The sequence below is a fragment of the Antennarius striatus genome, chromosome 7 (assembly GCF_040054535.1).
Source record: "Antennarius striatus isolate MH-2024 chromosome 7, ASM4005453v1, whole genome shotgun sequence".
Classification (NCBI taxonomy): domain Eukaryota; kingdom Metazoa; phylum Chordata; class Actinopteri; order Lophiiformes; family Antennariidae; genus Antennarius; species Antennarius striatus.
Genome location: NC_090782.1, coordinates 25,763,000 through 25,783,858, shown reverse-complemented (window position 1 = coordinate 25,783,858; position 20,859 = coordinate 25,763,000). Strand labels below are relative to the sequence as shown.

The following is a 20,859-nucleotide window of genomic DNA, read 5'->3' as shown; positions in this document are numbered from 1 at the left end:
TGGTTGGGGGGGGGGGCGGAGAGAGAGGGAGCTGGTTGGGGAGGGACGGAGAGAGGGAGCTGGTTGGGGAGGGACGGAGAGAGAGGGAGCTGGTTGGGGGGGGACGGAGAGAGAGGGAGCTGGTTGGGGGGGGGACGGAGAGAGGGAGCTGGTTGGGGAGGGACGGAGAGAGAGGGAGCTGGTTGGGGGGGGACGGAGAGAGAGGGAGCTGGTTGGGGGGGGACGGAGAGAGGGAGCTGGTTGGGGAGGGACGGAGAGAGAGGGAGCTGGTTGGGGAGGGACGGAGAGAGAGAGGGAGCTGGTTGGGGAGGGACGGAGAGAGGGAGCTGGTTGGGGAGGGACGGATCATCCACACACTTCCCGTGCGCCGGGAGGAGGAGAGGCGCGTCCAGCTCCAGCGGGTCTCTGCGCCCCCAGCGCGTCTGCAGAGCCGAAATTAGTTAGGGGGGAGCGAGGAGCGCTCCGGGGGGGTTCACCGAATCCCGATCTAGTCAACCTGGACGGTTTGACCCCCACCTGAGCAGCGCGCCGGCTCGTTCCGTTGGATTGGACCTACCGGACTCCGTCCCCCCCCCGCTGGGAATATGCCGCTGTGATCCAGTCGGATGTCCTCCTCTGTTCTCTGCCTGAACTGCGCGTCTGTCTGCGTTTAGTGACGGACCCCCCCCCCTCGATGCCGCCCCGTGTGCGCCCTGCGCCGCGCACACCTCACCGCTCCGAACGGACACTCATCCCGGCCAATCACGGACCAGAACACCTGGACTCAGGTAAAAACAGACAGACACGCAGAATCAGCGTGACGTCACGTGACGTCACGTGGAGGGAAGAATTGTTTAAAATATGCAAATGAATGAAAATGTCAGTTAAATGTGTTCAAACCGGGATCAGCTGTAGCTGTCCGGTCGTGTCTCCCCATGAATGACTGTCCCCCCTCCCCTCGTCAGGACGCGTCCGGAGCGCAGGGAGCATGAAGAGTCCCGGGGGCCGGGGGCAGCAGCATGAGGGGCCCGGGCACCTCCACTAGACCGGCCCTCATGTTTCTATGGCGGTGCTTCACACTGAGCCTGCTCCAGCGCTGGGTGGCACCGGGGGCCTGGGGGGCCCCGGGGGTCGGGGCGGCCGAGCCCGGCGGGGCGGGCTTCGGCGGCTCCGCGGGGCCCCTGGGCTGGCTGCTGTCGGACAAGGGCCCCTTCCACCGCTCCCAGGAGTTCTCTGATTTCTCAGAACGCTACCAGCAGGGATTCAGCACCAAGTACAAGATATACAGGTGAGGGGGGGCAGCTGGGGGCAGGAGGACTGCATGCATGACGGGAGGGAAGAATTAAAGGAACAAACGTGTTTCAGTGAAGCTGGGGGGGCAGATTCAGAGTGAAGAAGAAGAAACTGATTGGGGCAAAAACACGATGTTGAGATCCGTTCACAGCAGAACCGGTCTGGTGGGGGGCCGCGTTCACAGCAGAGATACAGAACCGGTCTGGTGGGGGGCCGCGTTCACAGCAGAGATACAGAACCGGTCTGGTGGGGGGCCGCGTTCACACCAGTGTGCTGTGGATCCGGTTTCTGGTGATGCAGGACGGGTAGACGGGTCCTCACAAAGGCTGGGGAGCATCACCGAGTGTGTGTGTGTGTGTGTGTGTGTGTGTGTGTGTGTGTGTGTGTGTGTGTGTGTGATGGATCAGTCGTCTCACGTCACACACCGTCACATTAAGTGTGTTTTAAAGCCGTTTGCTGCGTCTCCATTGGGGGTCGGGGGGGTCGTCCGGAGCCTCCGGACGCGTCTTCGATGGGGGGTTGAACGGTTGAACGGTTTCCCACCTCATTGATCGCCTCCACACAGGTGTGTGTGTCGTAGGCAGGTGTGTGTTGGTGCTATGGAGCTTTACAGTGGTACAGAGGACTGACTGACGCTGGCATTTAGCGCCTGAGGGGGGGGGGGGGACAATACCTGCACAGAGAGGAGATGTTCCCCTTCTGGCCCCCGCACCTTCTCTGTCTGACCGCCCCCATCCTCCTGCCCCCATCCTCCTGCCCCCATCCTCCTGCCCCCATCCTCCTGCCCCCATCCTCCTGCCCCCATCCTCCTGCCCCCATCCTCCTGCCTGCTTTGTCTTCCTTCACCTTCCCCAGCATTGAAATCAGACATTAGCATAAAGACCAGTCTTGCGTTGTCCTTTCAAACGTCCTTCCGCCCCACCTTTGACCCCAGTACCTCCTGATGACCTCTGTGGGCGGACGTCCAGAACCTGACAGCTCCATAAGCCGTTCCCCTTCAGCTGCGATGGCCTTTTCAGCTCCCCTGCAGAATAAAAGTGAGCCAACAGATTAGAGCAGGACTCCAACAGACGCTGCAGCGTGGTGGAATAACGTCCTCGTGTCGTCTTTTGCTCTCCTCCCCGAGTTGAAAACTCTTTTTCGGCTTCAGAAATCTTCCTCTCTGAGCGGTGACCCGTCGCCGGAGGACGTTAGTGAGGAAACGGAGGCGGGGGGGATTCCGAGTCCAGAAGGAGGCGACCAGGAAACGTTTCTGAGTCGTCTGCATCGATCAATCGATCAGCAGCTCCGTCATCGCCGCCATCTGCAGGAGTTAAACCCACAACCAGGACTACAGAGCCCTTCAGGGGACAGTTCAGAGCTCTTCTCTCAATGTTGGCAGATTTTTTTTACTCATTGGAGCCAAAAAAAAAACTCTTTCAGAGCAGAGAGGAAACCAACGGGTTCAAATAGAGCCTCTGCTTCTCCTTTATCTCCATGTGCACCCCCCCCCCCCCGTCAAATGATCTCAAACCAATTGCACTCCAGAGCTCATAAATATTCTCCAGAGCTCGGTTGGCCTTTCCCGTCAGGGGGCAGGGGAGAGGGAGTCAGGGTGAGGAACAGGAGCTGCAGCCCCCCCTGCTGGCCGGTCCCTGCACCGGCACGTCCGAGAGTATCTGTACAGGAAACGGGAAGAATTATGGAATATTATTATGGAATATTATTATGGAATATTATTATGGAATATTATTATGGAATATTATTATGGAATATCATCCCAGGTGGGATAAGATGTGACTCCATCTTCCGTCTGAAGGAATCAGAGCTTTCAGTCACAAACGTTTGAGTAAAAATGGTGATTTTTCTAATTCCAAACACGTCTGGGTGAAAGTGTTCGACCCGAGTCCTGATCAGACAGAATGAAGGGATGAATCCAAGACTTCAGCAGATAGAAACCATTCGTACCAACACCCTTATGAAACCATTCGTACCAACACCCTTATGAAACCATTCGTACCAACACCCTTATGAAACCATTCGTACCAACACCCTTATGAAACCATTCGTACCAACACCCTTATGAAACCATTCGTACCAACACCCTTATGAAACCATTCATACCAACACCCTTATGAAACCATTCATACCAACACCCTTATGAAACCATTCGTACCAACACCCTTATGAAACCATTCGTACCAACACCCTTATGAAACCATTCATACCAACACCCTTATGAAACCATTCGTACCAACACCCTTATGAAACCATTCGTACCAACACCCTTATGAAACCATTCGTACCAACACCCTTATGAAACCATTCGTACCAACACCCTTATGAAACCATTCATACCAACACCCTTATGAAACCATTCATACCAACACCCTTATGAAACCATTCATACCAACAGCCTCACTGCAGGAGAATGCAGTTTTCCTGCATAACAGCTTTGTGTGTGTTTAACTCGTGGGCTGCGTTTCATCCTCAGCTCGGGTCACAAATCCCATCAGCTCTGTGGCTGTAATTAAATACCGAACACAGCTGCTCGGGTTTGTTTCTGTAAAACACACACACCTGGGCATGTTTGACTAAAAAAACAATTAACAGCGTTTCCGTCCTTTTTTTGTTCACTCCTCTTTTTATTTGCCCCGTTAGCACAGGTCCCAGTCAGACCGAGTTAGCAGCGGCATTAACCCGTGCATCCCAACACACACAACGCTTCTTTAATTCCATCATTTGGAAGAGCCGGGATTTTCCCGCGCCGGGATTTTCCCGCGGACAGCCGAAATGTCAGCTCCTCCTTTCTTCTTCTTCATGGGCCATAACTTCTCCATCACGCCTCATCTCCCCTGCTTTCTGCTCTCCTTTGTCCTGTCGCTCCGCGTCGCTTCACGCATCGACTCGGCGTGATGCGAGGAGCCGCCGCTCGTCACGACGGCGGGATGAGTGTTTCAGTTGTCTGCGAAAACACGTCAGAACGCCGAGGCGTGATGCTACCATACCTGGTGCGCCGGGTAATTCTACTCGTGACATTTGGAGGACGTGGAGCCCAGTGTGTGCGTTCCATCGTGTGTGTGGACAGCGCTTCTCAGAGGGGACTGAGAAATGGGACAGGGCGACATGGAACGCAGGAATTCACCAGGGAGAACCAGGAAGTGAGCAGTGAAGATAATACAACAATGTAATACTACCATGTTAACCCACACACACACACTGCATGATGGGGGGGCAGGACGATCAAAGCGCAGAGGGGTGGTGGAGGTGGGAACAGCCGTTAGCGGGTAACTCAGAGGAGACAAAAATCCACCAAAAACGTCTTCAAACTGGAGACTAGAAGGTTTCTTGAGGATATTCACTATTTCTGCTCACATGATGATCAGAATCGGGTTTCGCCCAGGAAGCCTTGACCTTCGCTTTTGTATAAAAGTCGATGTTTTCTTTGATTCGTGACTGTGAACTTTATCTAACCTTAAGAAAATACGCGTTTGTGCTGAGATAAATGTGGCTTTCATGTTTCAAACCAAACCACGGCGTCCAGCATTGAAGGGATGTCGATCGATGGAGACGGCGGTGAAGGAGGATCGCTTCACTCGTCTGCGTTCACACGATTCCCAACAGGACATTGATTTCCTTTATATTGATCTGCGTCAAAATTGAAAGGTTTATTCCCGGCCCAATGTCCCATCATTCCTCCAAACCTGACGGAAATCTGTCGCGTTGTTTTTGTGCGATCCCTTTTCAACCAAGTCCTGAGAGCCATTTCTGAAGAGCAGCTTTTATATTCCAGCTAACAACCGCGGTTAGACGGGATGCAGACCATTTAGGTGGTTGATCAGGTGCAGATGAAGAGCCGTTAGCGGCTCATCCTAGCAGGAGCAGAGCGCATGGAGGCGGTGGGTACGGCGTTAATAACGGGGCAATTTGAGGGCAATAAAGGTACAATAATAAAATACAAGACTTATGACGGCTGTAAACATCATCGTTCATTTCACAGTCCATCTCCTCGCTGACGTTAACCACATAAAGCCGACCTCGTTGGACACGGTGAGGCGATCGATCACGGCTGCAAAGCGATCGACGTTTCAGGAACTGGGAGGATTTTTTTTAAACAGCTGATGAAGGGTTCATCCTGAGCAGCAACGCCGGAGCGGCTGGATGTGAGTCCGTCCTCCCCCCTCAGAGGGTGAACGTGTCTCCAGGACAGAACTAGGGTGAACCTCCTCCTCTTCATCACCAGCAGCCACGCAGTGACGAGGACTTCATCCAGCACACAGCTTATGGCTTCTGACAAGTGTGTGATGGGGGGAGTTATCAGGGCCAGAGGTCTGGCGGGGGCGGCTCCGTGAAAGAGACTCTGCACGTCGCTTTGGCCACATTCTGCACGGATGGCCTGAGCTGGAATGGATGAACGGATGCGTGGCGTTGGAAGGTTTTTATATGAAGGATGAGAAATAAAAACTCAGAGTGCAGACGTGACCTGAAATAAAGAAAGCTTCTCATCTAGAGGCGTGAGCAAGAATCGAGGGCGGCGCTGCGTCCCGTGTGCCGTCTCATGACCGTCTTAAAGAAAAAAACATTCCATCGTGTTTCTGAGGTGATTTAACCCTTGAAAACCGATTAAATGGTTACACACACTACCTGATCGGGTCAAAAAGAGCCGCCTCATAAACGTGTAAAAAAAATGTAATACAGAAATATTTTTTTTGTCTTTAAATTCATCAGATCTCTTCCATTACTTCAGTCCTATCCATATACAGTATATATAAAGTTTATTATATTTTTCATTATTATTATTATTATATATGGTTATGTGGAATTTTGCCATTATAACCCTGTTTTTCTTCCAATGGGAAAAACACAAAATACGGACTATTTCCAAGTTAGTGCACAGTTTAATACTTCTGATAAAGATATTACAACTGTTGGATGAATGTTTTAGCAGCTGTGTGAAACAGACTGGGTCTGTTTCTGGGTCGTGGGGAGATTTTGGGGTCATTGTCTTGCTGCAGACAATGAAGATCTAGTTTCATAAAAATGTCAGCATTATTGTATATAGTAATATACATATATAATATATAAAGATTATATATATATATATATATATATATATATATATATATATATATATATATACACTGTATATACTGTATATACTGTATATGCACTTATAGTATAAGAAAAACATGTGGTTATAATGGGAGTCAATGGGAGCGTTTTTGGCCCAATCAGGTAATGTGTATACACAGTGAAAATTGGCTGAAATTACTGGCAAATTTTCATATATTTATCCTTTCAATTGACTGATTTATTGGGGGAGAAACACATAAAAACAACAAAAATGTCCTTTTTTGGACCAAACAGTTCTCGAGGGTTAAACAAATTCAAATATTTCTTCCTTTCAACATTAAACATCCACAACATTCATTATCTTGACCTTCATTTCAGATTAAATTGATGTTTTACATCCTAAACTTTGGGCTACAATCAGCATTGATAGTCTTTTCCGCACTATAAGGCGCACCTAAACGTCTTCAATTTTCTCAAAAGCCGACAGTGTGCCTTATAATCCAGTGCACCTTAAAAATGAAAAATGTTTTAAAATAGGCCATTCATTGAAGATGCGCCTAATAGTGCAGAAAATATTGTGCATTGTCGTTTCACGTACTTGTTTTTTGTAGGTGTTGTAGCTGCATCGGTAGCATGTAGCACAGGTCACCACTGGTGACAACGGGTGGAGATGCTTCAAATGCAGAACCGTGTTCACAATTAGGAAATATTCTTCGATGATGACATCGATCTTTTTGTTGGTGGTGAAGCTACTAGTGATCAGTTTGTTCTTTCCACACCGACGTGTGAATGATGAGGATCCTGATCGTCATCATCTAACAGTCATTAATGTTCACACGATGAAGACGAGCCGGCGAGCACGCCGCCGCCGCCTGGCTCTCATATTTCATGTTGGATCATCGGTGGGCGACGTGCTCGTGTTGGAGGACCCCCCTCCCCCACCAACTCCCCGACCGAGGAAGTCGTTCATCTCAGTCGCTTTTTTCTCTCGCATTTTAATTAATTTTAAGATGAATCCAGATTAATTATGTGACTGATGTTTTACTCATTTTGGGACGTTTAGTGTCTGCCCTCACGTTATTTATGAACATCTCCATTTATGACAAATTTAAAAAAAAAAAAAACAAAAAGACAAGAGGAATAATGTACAAACAGGAAGCTGTTTTTTGATGCTGGGGCTCTTCTGGTGTTCAAACTGGACTTAAACTCCTACAAATTAAAAGCCTGAGTTCACACTTTTGCACTAAATCCTTTTTAATATTTCAATTCTGGCTTTTCTTGAAGGATCCGCTGTGACGCGTCTTTTATTCGCCGTGAGGAATAAGAACCATCGGTATCAGACGGAGACACGCAGGCAGACCTCTGAATAGACTAAAAAAATAAACCCGTTCTATTCAAATGATGGTGAGGTTTCATCCCCAGAACCGAAGCCATTCGCTGCCAGGACTCCAGGGGATTAAAGCCAACTGGAATAAATGATAATCAATAAACATATTTGTCACTTTTAACCCCTGCTGGTCTGGATTACGGCTGCTGGTCTGAAACCGCTAGAGAAATTCGATTGGTTGCGTTAAAGAGTGAGACGAGTGCCGCCCCCATTAATCCCACCGCCATCAGTCCACGTGTCACATGACCAGTTTAGCATGTTAGCTGCTAACATGTTAAGCAACTACTGCGAATCAGGTGTTGAGACAGAATCAACAGAAAGACTTTTAATTTGAAATCCAGACCCTGAAGCAGCTGAGATGAAGTCGAGGTGACGAGGAGAGGGTCAGGTGGAGGTGATCAGGTGGAGGGGAATGTGGCCAATGAGAGAACGGGGCGGGGCTAACGAAGCTGATTTGGGGCAGGTGTGGAGGAGGAGGAGTGGGCTCACACTGGTGAAGACTCATCCGTGATGGAAGCCTGCGTGTGTTAACGTGTGAGGCTACGCTAGTGATTAGCACACAGAGACGCTTCTTTCCGTGTGCATTTCATTTGTGCGCTTGTGAGGTCGCCGTGGAAACACCATGTGGTTCCAGGGACTCTTGTCCTGCTTCTCTCAGCTCTGTTTTGACAAATTGCAGCACAAAAAGGATCAGCGGTCTTTATTTCAGCGATCCTGCTGAAACGATGCTCAGCCTCTGATCGCCCCCCCGTCTATCAGTGTCCTGATATTCATGGGAGCTACAATCAATAACACAATTAGCTTTTTTTTTTTTCTTAACCAAAGTCCCCCTCCTGCTGCTCTCTTCTCTGAACACTGAAGTGTTTCGCTCTGAAAAAAATTGACGTTTGAATTGATTTACTGAGCAAAATAAGGTAAAGCGGTGAAATTGTGTGTTGTTGTTGTTTGGAAAGAAATGAAAAAGGGTAACAGAGGAATACAAATATGAAGGACGAACCGGCGTTCAGTAAAAATACCAGCAGGTCGATGCGGTGAGACGTTCGGATAGAAGCCGTCATTTAGAGCAACATTCACACCTTTGTGGTTCAGAACCTATCAGATGGCTGATAGATGATTATCAATCAGAGGTTCTTCTGAAATCACCACAAATGAAGTCAAAGTGCATGAATTCAAGTTGATTCATCCTGAACGCCTTTAAAAAGCATCCAACCAGGTTTTCCCGTCGCGTCACCAACTCAACCCCAAAATCACACCGTTTCCCAGAGGTCAGTTTGTCCAACAGACAGTAAGGCTCCGGTGTAGCTGGTTGTCGTGGCAACGCCTCGTGAAAATACCGTACAGCTCATCCCGTGTGTGCGTGTTCTCCAGTGGGTTCCACGTGACCTTTTAGCACCTTGACCTTTTTGAAACCCGTGATGAAGGTGGTGCGCTAATGGTCCAGGTGATTCACCCCTGGACTCGAACTCGCAGCTCCTCCCATGGCGACACGGCGGTGACATCATCAATTTACTTCCTTCACACAAATAACATGAAGAATTAATGTTCTTGCCGCTTCAGAAGGCTGAAGCTACGTTTCTGGTTTCACAAGTTCTTCACGATAAAAGCTGTGTTCAGAAATGAAGGCTTGTCCTCTGGACTTTTAATTTGAAACTACCTTGCAGGAAGTTTTCAGCAGCTGCGGGTGAAAACCAGTCTTCAGCCTGGAGTGTTATCTCATGAATCATCACGTCGACCCCCACCGACGCTGCTGATGAAGTCCGCTCTGGTGGGACCCGAACAACACGACGCCTCACGCTGTGGCGCGAGCTAATTGGCTGCTGCAGGGCTCCCGCTAACTAGCCACACGCCGCCACGCTCACCGACATCTGATGGGGACCAGTTCAGTCCAAAAATGAAACCAGTTAGAAAAGAAACCGACCGCCACCCCCGACGGGTTCCACGGTCCATCTGTTGGTAGAAATTCAAACTGGTCCCCTGTGGGCGTTTCCGTGGCGACCTCTCCATCTCCAGCCACCATCAAATACTACGTTTTCCTCAAGTATCCGGTACAGGAGGCGGCGTGGCGGCGTGTTCACGGGGCCTCCCCAGTAGCTTTAATGGGATTTCCACAAAGGAATGTTGTGCTGTGTGTTAGATGCCGGAGCAGCCGTCGGTGGCGGTTCTGAGGAGCGTTCACACGCAGCAGCTATTAGCGACATCATTACGCTCTCATCCTCCGTCGTGATCTCGCTTTGGTTTTCTCGTCCCCGCGGCGCGTGAATAACTAAAACACACATTTCTCTTTGCTGCCTCCACCCCAACATCCCATTTCACTCCCAAACTCCTTCTGTTCAGGCTGATCATCAGCCGTTCAATTAAAAAGTTCACAGTGAGCTGCTACCAAGGTGCCTTTCAGGAAGAAAAACAGGGAATATCTTTTGATGTGGCTGGAATGAAAAGCCTCTTTATTTGCGAGTCTTAATTTCTGAAATGGTCCCGCACATGGAGGAGGATCAATGTCAAACCAGACTAAACCCAGAACGCTGCAGCGCTGAACGTGAGGAAGGTCTTCCAAACCAGTGAGACGTGGTTCGTCTCACCGAGCGTGAAGGACTCCTCCACTGCCTGTTTTTAGTTGTTTAGTTATTTATTTATTTTGCTCAATTCTCTTTGGGGAGGTCCTTGAAATAACTTTGAGTCTTCATCAAACAACTGTTTTCCACAGCAGGTTATTCTGGTATCTGGGGTAACCCAGCTACAAAACACGCCGTGTTCCCGCCGCGGCCTCGTGGGCGATGATGAGCAAATGTTTGCCAGGATGAGGTAAACGTCTGAGGACGCCAAAACCACCACTAAAGATTCCATCGTTCCTTCGTTCTGAGACAAACCCCCCAGAAATGACAAACAATGCGAAGCGGTGCTCCGGTGACGTCCAGCCGTTCACACGACAGCGTGGCGTGTTCTCTATTTATGTTAAACATGCTAATGAGCAGCGTTCATCCCTACGTGTGGCTGCAGGTGTGACCGTATGGATATTAACAGATCCCCGTATTTAATTTAAATAAAGGCTTTGAGGCGTTAAGTCGGATGTGAAATGAGGTTTTCCAGAGTCAATCCATCACATAAAGGAAGTGGTTTAATTAACCTGCAGCCCTTTATGCCTCAGAATGTGCACTAATTACCCCGATAGCAAGAACACGCGTGTTTCCTTGCAGTCGGCGTCCTTCCAGTTTGCTCACATTGTGCAGTAAATCACCTTTATGTGGAGACCGATGATCACAAACAGAGCTGGGGAGGGAACGACTTCCTGTGTGGGAATGGAGACGTTCCACAAATAATTAAACCAGGAACGTAATCCTTTATTCCAGGTTTACTCTGTGTGACCAACTGGATCAGAGCTGTTATTATGATTAGAAGGAACACGGCTGCAGCTACACGTGAAGGGTGGGGCCGTTCACTTCCTTCATGCTTCACTAATTAACCCCCAACACACACACACACACACACACACACACACACACACAATGCAGTGACTTCTGCCTTAGACGCGACATGAAGATGTTTTTATTTCATTTCAGAGCGATTTAAAGTTGTCACCACTCATGTATTCATCGTTCATTCGTCTGTCCTGATTGGTCAGTCTGAACTGCATCGTGACCCCCGGGGGCGGGGCTCTGATTTATTATGTTGGGCACAAAGTGTCGCCTCCGGGCTGCACCATGCCCCCCCCTGCCCCCCCGGGGGCGTGATGGATGGGCAGCAGCGCCTGACCCCTGTCTGTCCAACCGCCCCCCCCCAGCCCTCCACGGGCCGGCGCGTGACCTCTGTGATTGGCCAGAAGGGTCTGACAGGTGGGGCGTGCAGCGAGACCCCTGCTGCCCCCGATGGGGGGGTTAGGTTAGGGTGTGGGGTGTGAAGTAACAGTCAATCAGCAAAGGACTGGGGCAGTTAGGAGTAAAACAAACCTGCAGTCATCCATGAAGTGTGTGTGTGTGTGTGTGTGTGTGTGTGTGTGTGTGTGTGTGTGTGTCCATTTATAAACATCCATCAGTGTGCATCAGTTGCCTCCCTGCTGCCCCCCCCACCCCAGTGGATGGGGGGGCACTAATGGCGGCTCGTTACAGAGAAGCCCTGACATGAAGCAGGTCTTAATGAGCTGTTTGCTGCTTCCTGTTTGTCTCGGGGGGGTGGGGGGTGGGTTCAACGCTTTTGGAGAGAAATTGATTGGCAGCTGCCCTCCCCCCGGGGGGGTCTGGAGATATTTTGGGGTATTAAAGTTGGTGCAGTCGGGGCAGCCTGCATCCCATTGGACTCAAACTGTTGGAACGGGATGCGGCTAAAAGCTGCTGATGCTGCGGCGGGGGCGGGGGCGGGGGCGATGGCGCCGTGATGGACGTGTTGAACTTCATCACCAGAGGAAAAAATAATTCGATATATAACCTCCGCCTCCCACGGAGGATCGTTAGCCGCCCACGTAGTGACGGCGCGTTAGCGGAGTTTACCCTTCATCCTCATCAACGGCATGATGGGAACTCTAACGTCACGCCGTCATCACGGGGTTAAACGGCACGGCGCTCCTTCACAGGAGGGGGGTGGTAGGGGGGACAGGGGTCGTGGAGGGGTCAACGCACCAACACCTCGACCCCCCCCCCTGCTCCGGCACACACGTGTGGCGATGGGACTGGGTTTACAGACCACGTGTTCCACATCATGTCTGTTTGCGGTTCTTCATCCGTTAACACACAAACGGGTCACGGACCAGAACACACACCGGCACCAGATTGTGTTCAACCACGCGCTAAATCGCTAAAATGCAAAATGGTGACATTTTGTGCCTTAACCCACAGAAATCAGAATATTGATTTATTCATTTACATATTACAGATGAAAACAGCCAATTACAGCCTTAACCTGTAAAATCACATGTGGGATGATTCTCACGTCAGCCAGAGAACCACCCATCTACGTGTGATTGGCAGGTCTTTAATACTTTTTCCAAACATATAATTGAAGACTATCTATGCATCTCCAGCAACCCCCGGTCTGGAGGGGGGGTAGATAAAGGCTGCTGGCGTGTTTCAGGGCCGGGATGAGTATCAAAGGACGGAGCGGAAGCCGTTTCCTCTGAAAGAGGCTGTGAACGCAGCAAAACCTCACCCGTGATTACAGCCTGTCCGGCGCCTCGACGGGGGGAGACGGGGCTATTATTTAGAACCGCTGCAGAAACACAATGCCTTCTGTTCTGGAACATGGCAGTTCTCTGCTGGAGGTAGAAACAGCGTGAGACCATTCATCCTCTAAAGAGACGCATACCAGATTCACCGCCAGCTTGTCCAGACGTCATATTTCATGCCTGACAGGAAGAGATCTGAAGACGACCCCCCTCCTGAGGCAGAAGCTCTTCTCCTGTTCGCTTCTATCTGCTTTAGGATCACCACTGGAAACAGAACACGGCTGTTCGGACCGGCGCTCCTTTGTTGGTGTTTTAATAGAAAGGTTTCCAAACAGCCTCGGTATCCCTGTCCTGTTTTGACGATGATGGAAAGTCTCCTCGATGGGCGTCTGTCCTGTGTAGTAGAAACAAAGCGAGGTGCCGTTGGACGGCGTCTCTCCTGCCTCGTGCTGAGCGCGTCTTTGTGTCTTTGTGTCTTGCAGGGAGTTTGGCCGCTGGAAGGTGAACAGCTTGGCCCTGGAGAGACAGGAGAACAATGGCTTTTCGTTGCCGCTGGACCCCGAGTTCCTGCAGACCATTAGGCAGCTGGGCAGGCGGCCCAGCCTGGGCGCCATCACTGACAACATTATCAGAAAATACGGAACCCACTTCCTGCTCTCTGCTACTCTGGGAGGTAAACACATTAGACGAATTGTGTACTTTAGCGAGCTACCTGAACACCAGGGAGGGAGGAGGTGTTAAGAGGTGAAGCGATTGGGCATCCAGGTGGCCAAACATTGGGAAGTGTTCCAGGAAGCTTATCACTGCTTTAATGGAAGGGCTGGGGCTAAATTTAGGTTTGGGGGAAACAGAATTGCCATGCAGTGAGTTCGCAGTTTGCTTCAAGCACTCGGCACACCTTTAGGACGATGAGGACCAGACCAAGGTCTGTTCAAGAGCTGCACCAAGAAATCCTGAAGTTAAGACTTCAAACCCTGAGCAGAGACGGGTTATATAGTAATCCCTCACGTATTCACGCGTCAACAGTCACGACTTCACCTCATCCTGGATTTTAAGTAGCCCATCATGTGATACCGTACGCGCATTCTATTGGCTGACAACATCAGGAAGTGCACTATGTTCAGAGACTCACGGAACGCAGCGCACTGACGTGAGTGTTGGACTTCCGTGAGACACCAAAGAAACGTTTAAATTACCCTAAATAATAGGATAAATAGTTTGTCGCTCTATTGCGGAATTCACTATTTGCTTGTGGTTCCTGGAACGCGTTAACCGTGAGGAACGAGGGCGTACTGTAGTTCACTTCCTGTCCTCCTGTTCCTGTAAATATGTGTTTAAAGGAGTAAATTAAACAACTGGTGTCCGAAAGTCTTCCTCCTGTCCGTCGAATGTCATGAGGGATATCAACGAGTTACACATGTTAGAAGATATGGTCTCTGCCACGGCGTCGCTTGGGTGGACCTTTTGTTTCTCACATGATCTGCGTGAGTTAGCCAGAGAATGTAAGTCGTAGCTAAGCTAGCATGGCGATCTGCTTCCAGCTCGTTTCATCTCATCTCTGAAGCTGTAATGAGTGCCGACAGTTTTTAAAATAGACGATAGTAGAGAGACGATGAAGCAAACAGAGAAATCTGGGTTTCATAGTTTTACAGTTTGTCTCTAGTCCTCTGAAATCTCATTGGGCGAAATCGTTAGCTGTCATATCGTATCGCCGTCTACGTTGTTTTTGAGAAGTGATATTTTTCTCCTCTTGTGATTATATAACGACAGAAGGTGTCCTTGGTTATTTTTACCGCCGCACTCCTGGAATATTTTATGGGAATGTTCTCACCGCGGCGCGTCGTAAATGAAATGTTGTGTCCCGACAGGGGAAGAGTCGTTAATGATCTTTGTGGACAAGCGGAAGTTGAGTCGGTCGTCGGAGGCGAGCGAGTCCAACGGCACGGCGGTGACTCTGGAGGCGCTGCACCAGCTGGCCGCCTCCTACTTCATCGACCGGGAGAACACGCTCCACAAGCTGCACCACATCCAGATCGCCTCCACCGCCATCAAGGTAGGGCGCCGCCGCCGCCCCCGGGGGCTGTCGTCAGCACCATCAAACACATCAAATCCTCACGCGACTTTCAAATTGCCTATATTATGTTATTTTTTTCTCAAATGATTGCGTCAATTCTTCATTGTTTTGCTGAAATAACTCCTTTTTTCTGGATAAATGGAATAATTGCACGCAGGCGGGCGGTCTTGATGAGCTGACTTGTTGAGAGAATGTTTTAAATCAAGGCAGGTGGAAACCATATGAATGTAAATCCTGCAATCAGCAGGTAGAAGAGCAGCTGCGCCGTCGGCCAATCAGGGCTCACTTTGCTGCTCTCTGTGGATATAATCACCAACTTAACTCATCGTGTACCTGTTTTCGTAGATATAAATATTGAGTTCTGGAGTCACTCTCCCTGGTGACTCCAGTGCAGAATATATTGCAAAATAATCAATAATCTTGATGTGATTTATTAAATAAGAATATGAAAATAATTGACGTCATGCAGCAGGATTGATGGTTTGTTTAGAGACATTAAAGATGCATGTCGTCCCCTCAGGACGGAGGTATGGAACGTATTCACACGCACCAATTACTGCTAATGACCCGTCGATGGGACGCCGGCACAACATCATGGCGCTGCAGATTATTGGAGCATATTTCAAAGGACGTGAAGCTTCGGTCCGTGGTGTGCAGAGGTTTACCTCATTTGCAGACGGAGCGTCTAAAAGCTGCTTTTACCAGTTTGTGATGATGGAGCCTTCAGAACGGCTCCACTGATGTCCAAGCCAAACGCTCCTCAGGTCACCTCCTCTTCCTGGTCTGGATAGACCACAGCATCTTCAGATTAGACCCCCCCTCTGGGTTCCCTCTTGATGACACGCTGCCTGGCTGCTGGCAGTAGCTTAATATTTACCAGGAGCGATGGTGTTATCCGGATTAGTGGCCCTTTATCACCGTGGTTACAGAAGAAAGACAGTACCCCACATTGAAACCCAAAGCTTTGTTGACCCATCCATCCACCCCCCCTGTCCACCCCCCCCCCTGGATGCAGGATGTTTTACGGGGCGACCAGCTTTCACATATCTTAGTGAACCCATAAATCCGGCGTCTTCCACTGTGTCTGATGGAAGTCTTGTCTCTGGGCTCAGACGTGTTCATGTCGGACCGCTTCGAGGACGACCCCCCCACCCCCGTTTGCTCTGGAACTTTCTGTTTGTGACTGCCCCGCAGCTGGGAAACATATATGTTTTAATGTATTTATTATTTAAAGGATAGAAGTACACACTCCAAACTGGAAATGACACAGTGCCATCAGCACCCCAGGGTGCCAAATCCCAAAGGCAATAAATGCTCTGATGATGGAATAAATAAAGCAGTTCATTAGAAACCCCAAAGGAATTTTTCATTTTGAAATATTTAAAAATAACTGAACCAAATAAGAAATAAATGAGTGAAATGTAAGAAATCTAAAGTGAATGAGGAGAAAATGGTTCTGAAAGCGACAGATTTTTATAATCAAGACATGAAAATCATCAGAGTTGATGCTATTCTAAGATTATGAATTCAGTCTGGGGTTGGGCTTTGCTTTGTGACGTTGGAGTCTTCACGCTGGCCTCCGAGTCACGCTTCATGAACCAGCAGGAGTCCAAGCGAGACGAGGAGACGCCGACAAGATTGTGTTGCTCCTCGTTCCGTCATGTGTGCATCCTCAGCTCCACGCTACGCATCAAGATATGCTTATGATGTAAATATCGCCTTGCATCTTTTACCTCCTAATACCTCCAGGCTGTGTTCATTCATCACTCTGTCACTTCTTATCAAGGAGAATAAATTGAATCAGCTGAATTCGCCCTTCGCACCGCCGGCTGAATCCTCTGCTTTTCTGAGGAATCTGTTTCCTCACGTAGCTTTAATGTGTTTACGGCGGCTCGAGGTAAACAACAGATTAACGTCACGCAATATCACGCCGAAACAAACCTTCAGAGACAACGCGTGCGTCTTCAGTCTGTTTGTCATGAGCTATATGCCTCTGCAGGGGCAGATCTTTGACTGGATGCACCACACGCAAACCCTTCAGATCCCCCCAACAAGAGCCGGTTGTTGTAGCGGCGGTTCCGTAATCTAGCTAAAATATTTGTATATTTACATATTTATTCACCACAATCCCAACATGCTGTACCGGGGGGGTGAGACTAAAATCTGACAGGAACAGGATGCAAAGGGGAGGGAAGAGCTTTTGTAAAGAACCAGGAGAGCTCTGCGTTAACCTCGACCAGTCGGAGTCGGCTGGTCGACGGCGGTGAAAAGACTTTACAGTACAGATAATACATCCAGGACTCGAGGCATGGGGGAGGGTTTTTCTTCTTTGTTGTCGTCCCTTACTGGATTTATAGCGAACCCCCCCCCCCAAACATTTCCAGAGGTGCAGGATAAGCTCTTCATCTGTGTCCACATCCGTAAGATCTGTGGAAACTTTCCCAAATCAGTGCAGAGAAGATGTTCAGGACTGGTCTGGACGTCACAGAGGAGATGTCTGCTGACATTTAAGCCCCACCCACTACTAGTAGAGGCAGAAACCTCACCTGGCTAGCAGGACAGGTAACCCCTAGTGCTGCATGGCGTGCAGGAGGAGTCGTGGATGTCCAGTCTATAATAGAAGACCATCATAGATTGGACAGGGAGGTGGTCAGCCCCCCCAATCCGGCCTTTCAGCAGCATTCCACTGATGCGAGCTCAGTTTTCTATTACTTTGCATGCCTGCACAGAGTTATTGGTGGAGTGATATGTTGGTAAGGGATGCCACGTCTAATACGGGGTAGAAAACGGAGATGAACGGTCTCGGGAAAAGAACTCCGAGTCCATTTCCTTCATCCTGCCTCTGTAGCTGCAGCTAAAACGGCTAAATTACTTTCCTTTTCTGAGCCACAGCACATTTTTCATTGGCTTGTCTTTCCTGATGCCCCACTATACAGTCCATCACAGATAAAACTGTACATTCTCCAAAGTGAATTGGCAAGTGGATGTTGAGCTGATTTGGCAGCCGCCAGTGAACCAAAGTGCTGCTAAAACCCCCCCTGATTGAGATGAATAGAGAAAGTTGCCCCCGGGGTAGGTTTGTTTGGGAGGCATTTTCAGGTGACTGATGTGAAATATTCACGGCGTCAGCATTCTTTAATTCTGACACGGGTCTTTACCTCATGCCAAAGCAGAGCCCCCTTTAAGGAGCTGCTGGTCCCCTGGTTTTCAGAGATAATGTCTTTCTAACGGGTAGGAGTGTTTGGAGTGTTTTGCCGGGAGGCCTGGCCCACAGCAGCGCTGGAAAAGAACCAAAGACGTGACGGGAGAGGGACGAGTGGCAGAAACGGCTCCTACCGTACATCGTGTGACGAATCAGCCGTTCCATTCGGGTCGTTCCCTTTGAGAGACGTGTCTTTCGTCAGGCGTTTGGCGGTACGAGTTCAGGCGTCACACGTGACCCACCGAGAGGCGAGACGAGGACAGACGGCTTTTATTGAGCCAAACCGGGATGAAGGTGTAAGGCAGTCGGGTTCAGCTCCTCCCTATCCGAGATTCATTGAACCCAAGTTGGGAGGAGAATATCATTGACAGGGAGAAGCGATAAGGAATGTTTGACCCAATTTTTCCGTGCGAGCCTGAGCGGTGAGGCAGTCGTGCGGCGTTACACTTCATTTAGCGAAGAAGAAGAAGAAGAGAACACAAGTTATATTGGAGCCTGGGAGATCAGATGATGTCTGCTGAGAGGCGGCTGCAGGGGACACGGCCGACTGGGTTTCTGGGCAGTTTGGACGGCAAGATTCACAAAACACAATCAAGTTTAAGGGAAGAAAAGAGGCGTTATCGTGAGCACAGATGAATAATTCATTAAAGTAGATTTCATTATTCAGAGAGGAGCATAAAGGTTCTTTTTTGTCTTCTCATCATGTTTCCAGGTCCTTTAAATTGAAGGAGAATGTGTCGGGTCTCTCCTTGATGTATTTTATATGAACACTCTAAGGTGTCGTTTAGACGGCTGTACCAGGAGAAAACCAGGAGCCGTACCTTCATACCAGCAGCAGGGCTGTGCTGGAATGCCCTCAGCGTCACGTATTTTAGTCTCAGGTAACATCAGATTTTGGTACCAAATGCGATGATAGTTCAACGGGAACGGTTTGGACGCCTCTGCTCTTCGGTTATTTAGACGAAGACAGCCTCAGCTTTAGTCCCAGATCTAAATACAAAGTCAAGATTTAAAATAAGTTTGCATCTTCCTGCTGTTTCCCTTTAATCTGTTCCAGCGATATAGAAGAAAAAGAATTCAGATTTCCTCTTCTGGCCTCATTTCAAATGACGGAAGCTTCCTGTAAAATAGAATAGTTTAGTTTCTCTGTGAATTTAACACAACATAAGTATTATTTCCTCTATCTTCCAGGTTCTCTTCTCGCCCCTGTGGCTTCCAGCTGCTTTAATATCTTTTTTTTTAGGGCATATAATAAAAAATCTGACGCTGTTTTCTTCCTCTTTCCTTTTTCTTGCCTATACTTTATAAGCTTATCCGTCGCGGGTTGACATTAGAGCGTAAGCCATGGCAACAAAGTGGTCTTAAAACGTGCATGGAAATCCTCAAAGACTGAATAAACAGGCATAAATGCATCTCAGATGCAAATGTGGATTTTCACATCGACTACGCCGCGGTGATTAAGCGAGCGACAGTTCCTGAAGGTTCCGCGAATGAGGCAATTTAAAAATGAGCGATGAATTCCGTGAAACATTAATGCTATCATGTAGGTTTTTTTTCTAAGTAGCAGCGAGTGCAGCCATTTAAAGTCCATTGTTGCTCAGCCCGACCACTCCCGCTCACTCGCTGACATTTACACTGTTTTTGTGGAATAATTCATCGGAGGGATTCGCAGCGGTGATGAATTTTAATCATCAGAATGCTCTTACGTAACGCTCTTATAATAATATTAAAGCTTTACGTGGTTAATAATGGATGTTCCTGTGAGCGGTCTCCATCAGCGCACCATGTTAACAGGCTAAGTGTTGCGTTAGCCTGCAGAGCCCCCACACCGCTAACACCCAGGGTAATCCATCTGAATGAGCCGTGATCTGATTGGGATCACACAGGTGTGTTAATAGCACCGCTTCTTCATTTGATTCCATTTATTAGCTCTAAATATTCACTGGAGCTCTCAGAAACAGCTGTAGCAGGGACTTCCTGTTTCAGGATTATTCTGGCGTTTTTCTCCGGTTCTGTTCGTTACTCCTCTTGGACACTAAACTCTCCGTTCGCTGCAGGAAAACCGCCTCAAACCTGCAGCTGTTGGTCGTAGTTCTGACGCCAAACGCCGGCTCCACCTGCTCTGAGCTGAAGCGAGGCGCCCTGAACCCCACGCTCGTACGCCGGCCTGCGGGGCGGGGGGGGGGGGTGTCAGCTTTGTGAGCGTCTCCCTAAACTGTGTGTCTGACGGCGAGCCGGATCCCGGCTCTCTGACAGGATGTGACACAAAGCTGAGAACGGGTTCCTCCGGGGCTCACATGGGAGGGTTTGCCCCCCCCCCCCCGATCAGGCGGGCTGCTGACAACACGGGAAACAAATAAACCAGTGCAGGAACAAACCCGGTGGAGGTTTGATAGAAACGAGGAGACTATGTGAGGCTATCAGAGCTTCTTGAGGCGTCTGTAGGAGACTGAAGACGCTTGTTAGACGTCAGCGGTCCGATTCCAACAGATTCACGGTTTAACAAACTCGTATGAGGTATTTTCTGCACTATAAGGCGCACCTTTAATGAATTGTTTATTTTATAATATTTTCCATATATAAGACGCACTGGATTATAAGGTGCATGTAATAAAAAAAATGAAGATAGATTTAAAAAGCTAGTGGGTGTAGCTGCGCTACCCTTCCACTAGATGGAGCATTCATGACTGTGAGTACCTCTGATCAGCTTAGAAGGAAGT

General features: G+C 49.0%; 1 protein-coding gene across 1 annotated transcript in view; it reads left to right on the top strand.

The window, feature by feature from the left end:
* The first annotated feature begins 317 nt into the window (after positions 1-317).
* LOC137599412 (BMP/retinoic acid-inducible neural-specific protein 3-like) overlaps positions 318-20,859 on the top strand; it is a 36,522-nt gene continuing 15,980 nt past the window's right edge. Inside the window, exons 1-4 of the mRNA XM_068320333.1 lie at positions 318-767; positions 945-1,267; positions 13,346-13,536; positions 14,732-14,916. Of these exons, the coding sequence (XP_068176434.1) occupies positions 999-1,267; positions 13,346-13,536; positions 14,732-14,916 (645 nt within the window). The 5' untranslated portion in view covers positions 318-767; positions 945-998. The remainder of the gene's footprint in view (positions 768-944; positions 1,268-13,345; positions 13,537-14,731; positions 14,917-20,859) is intronic.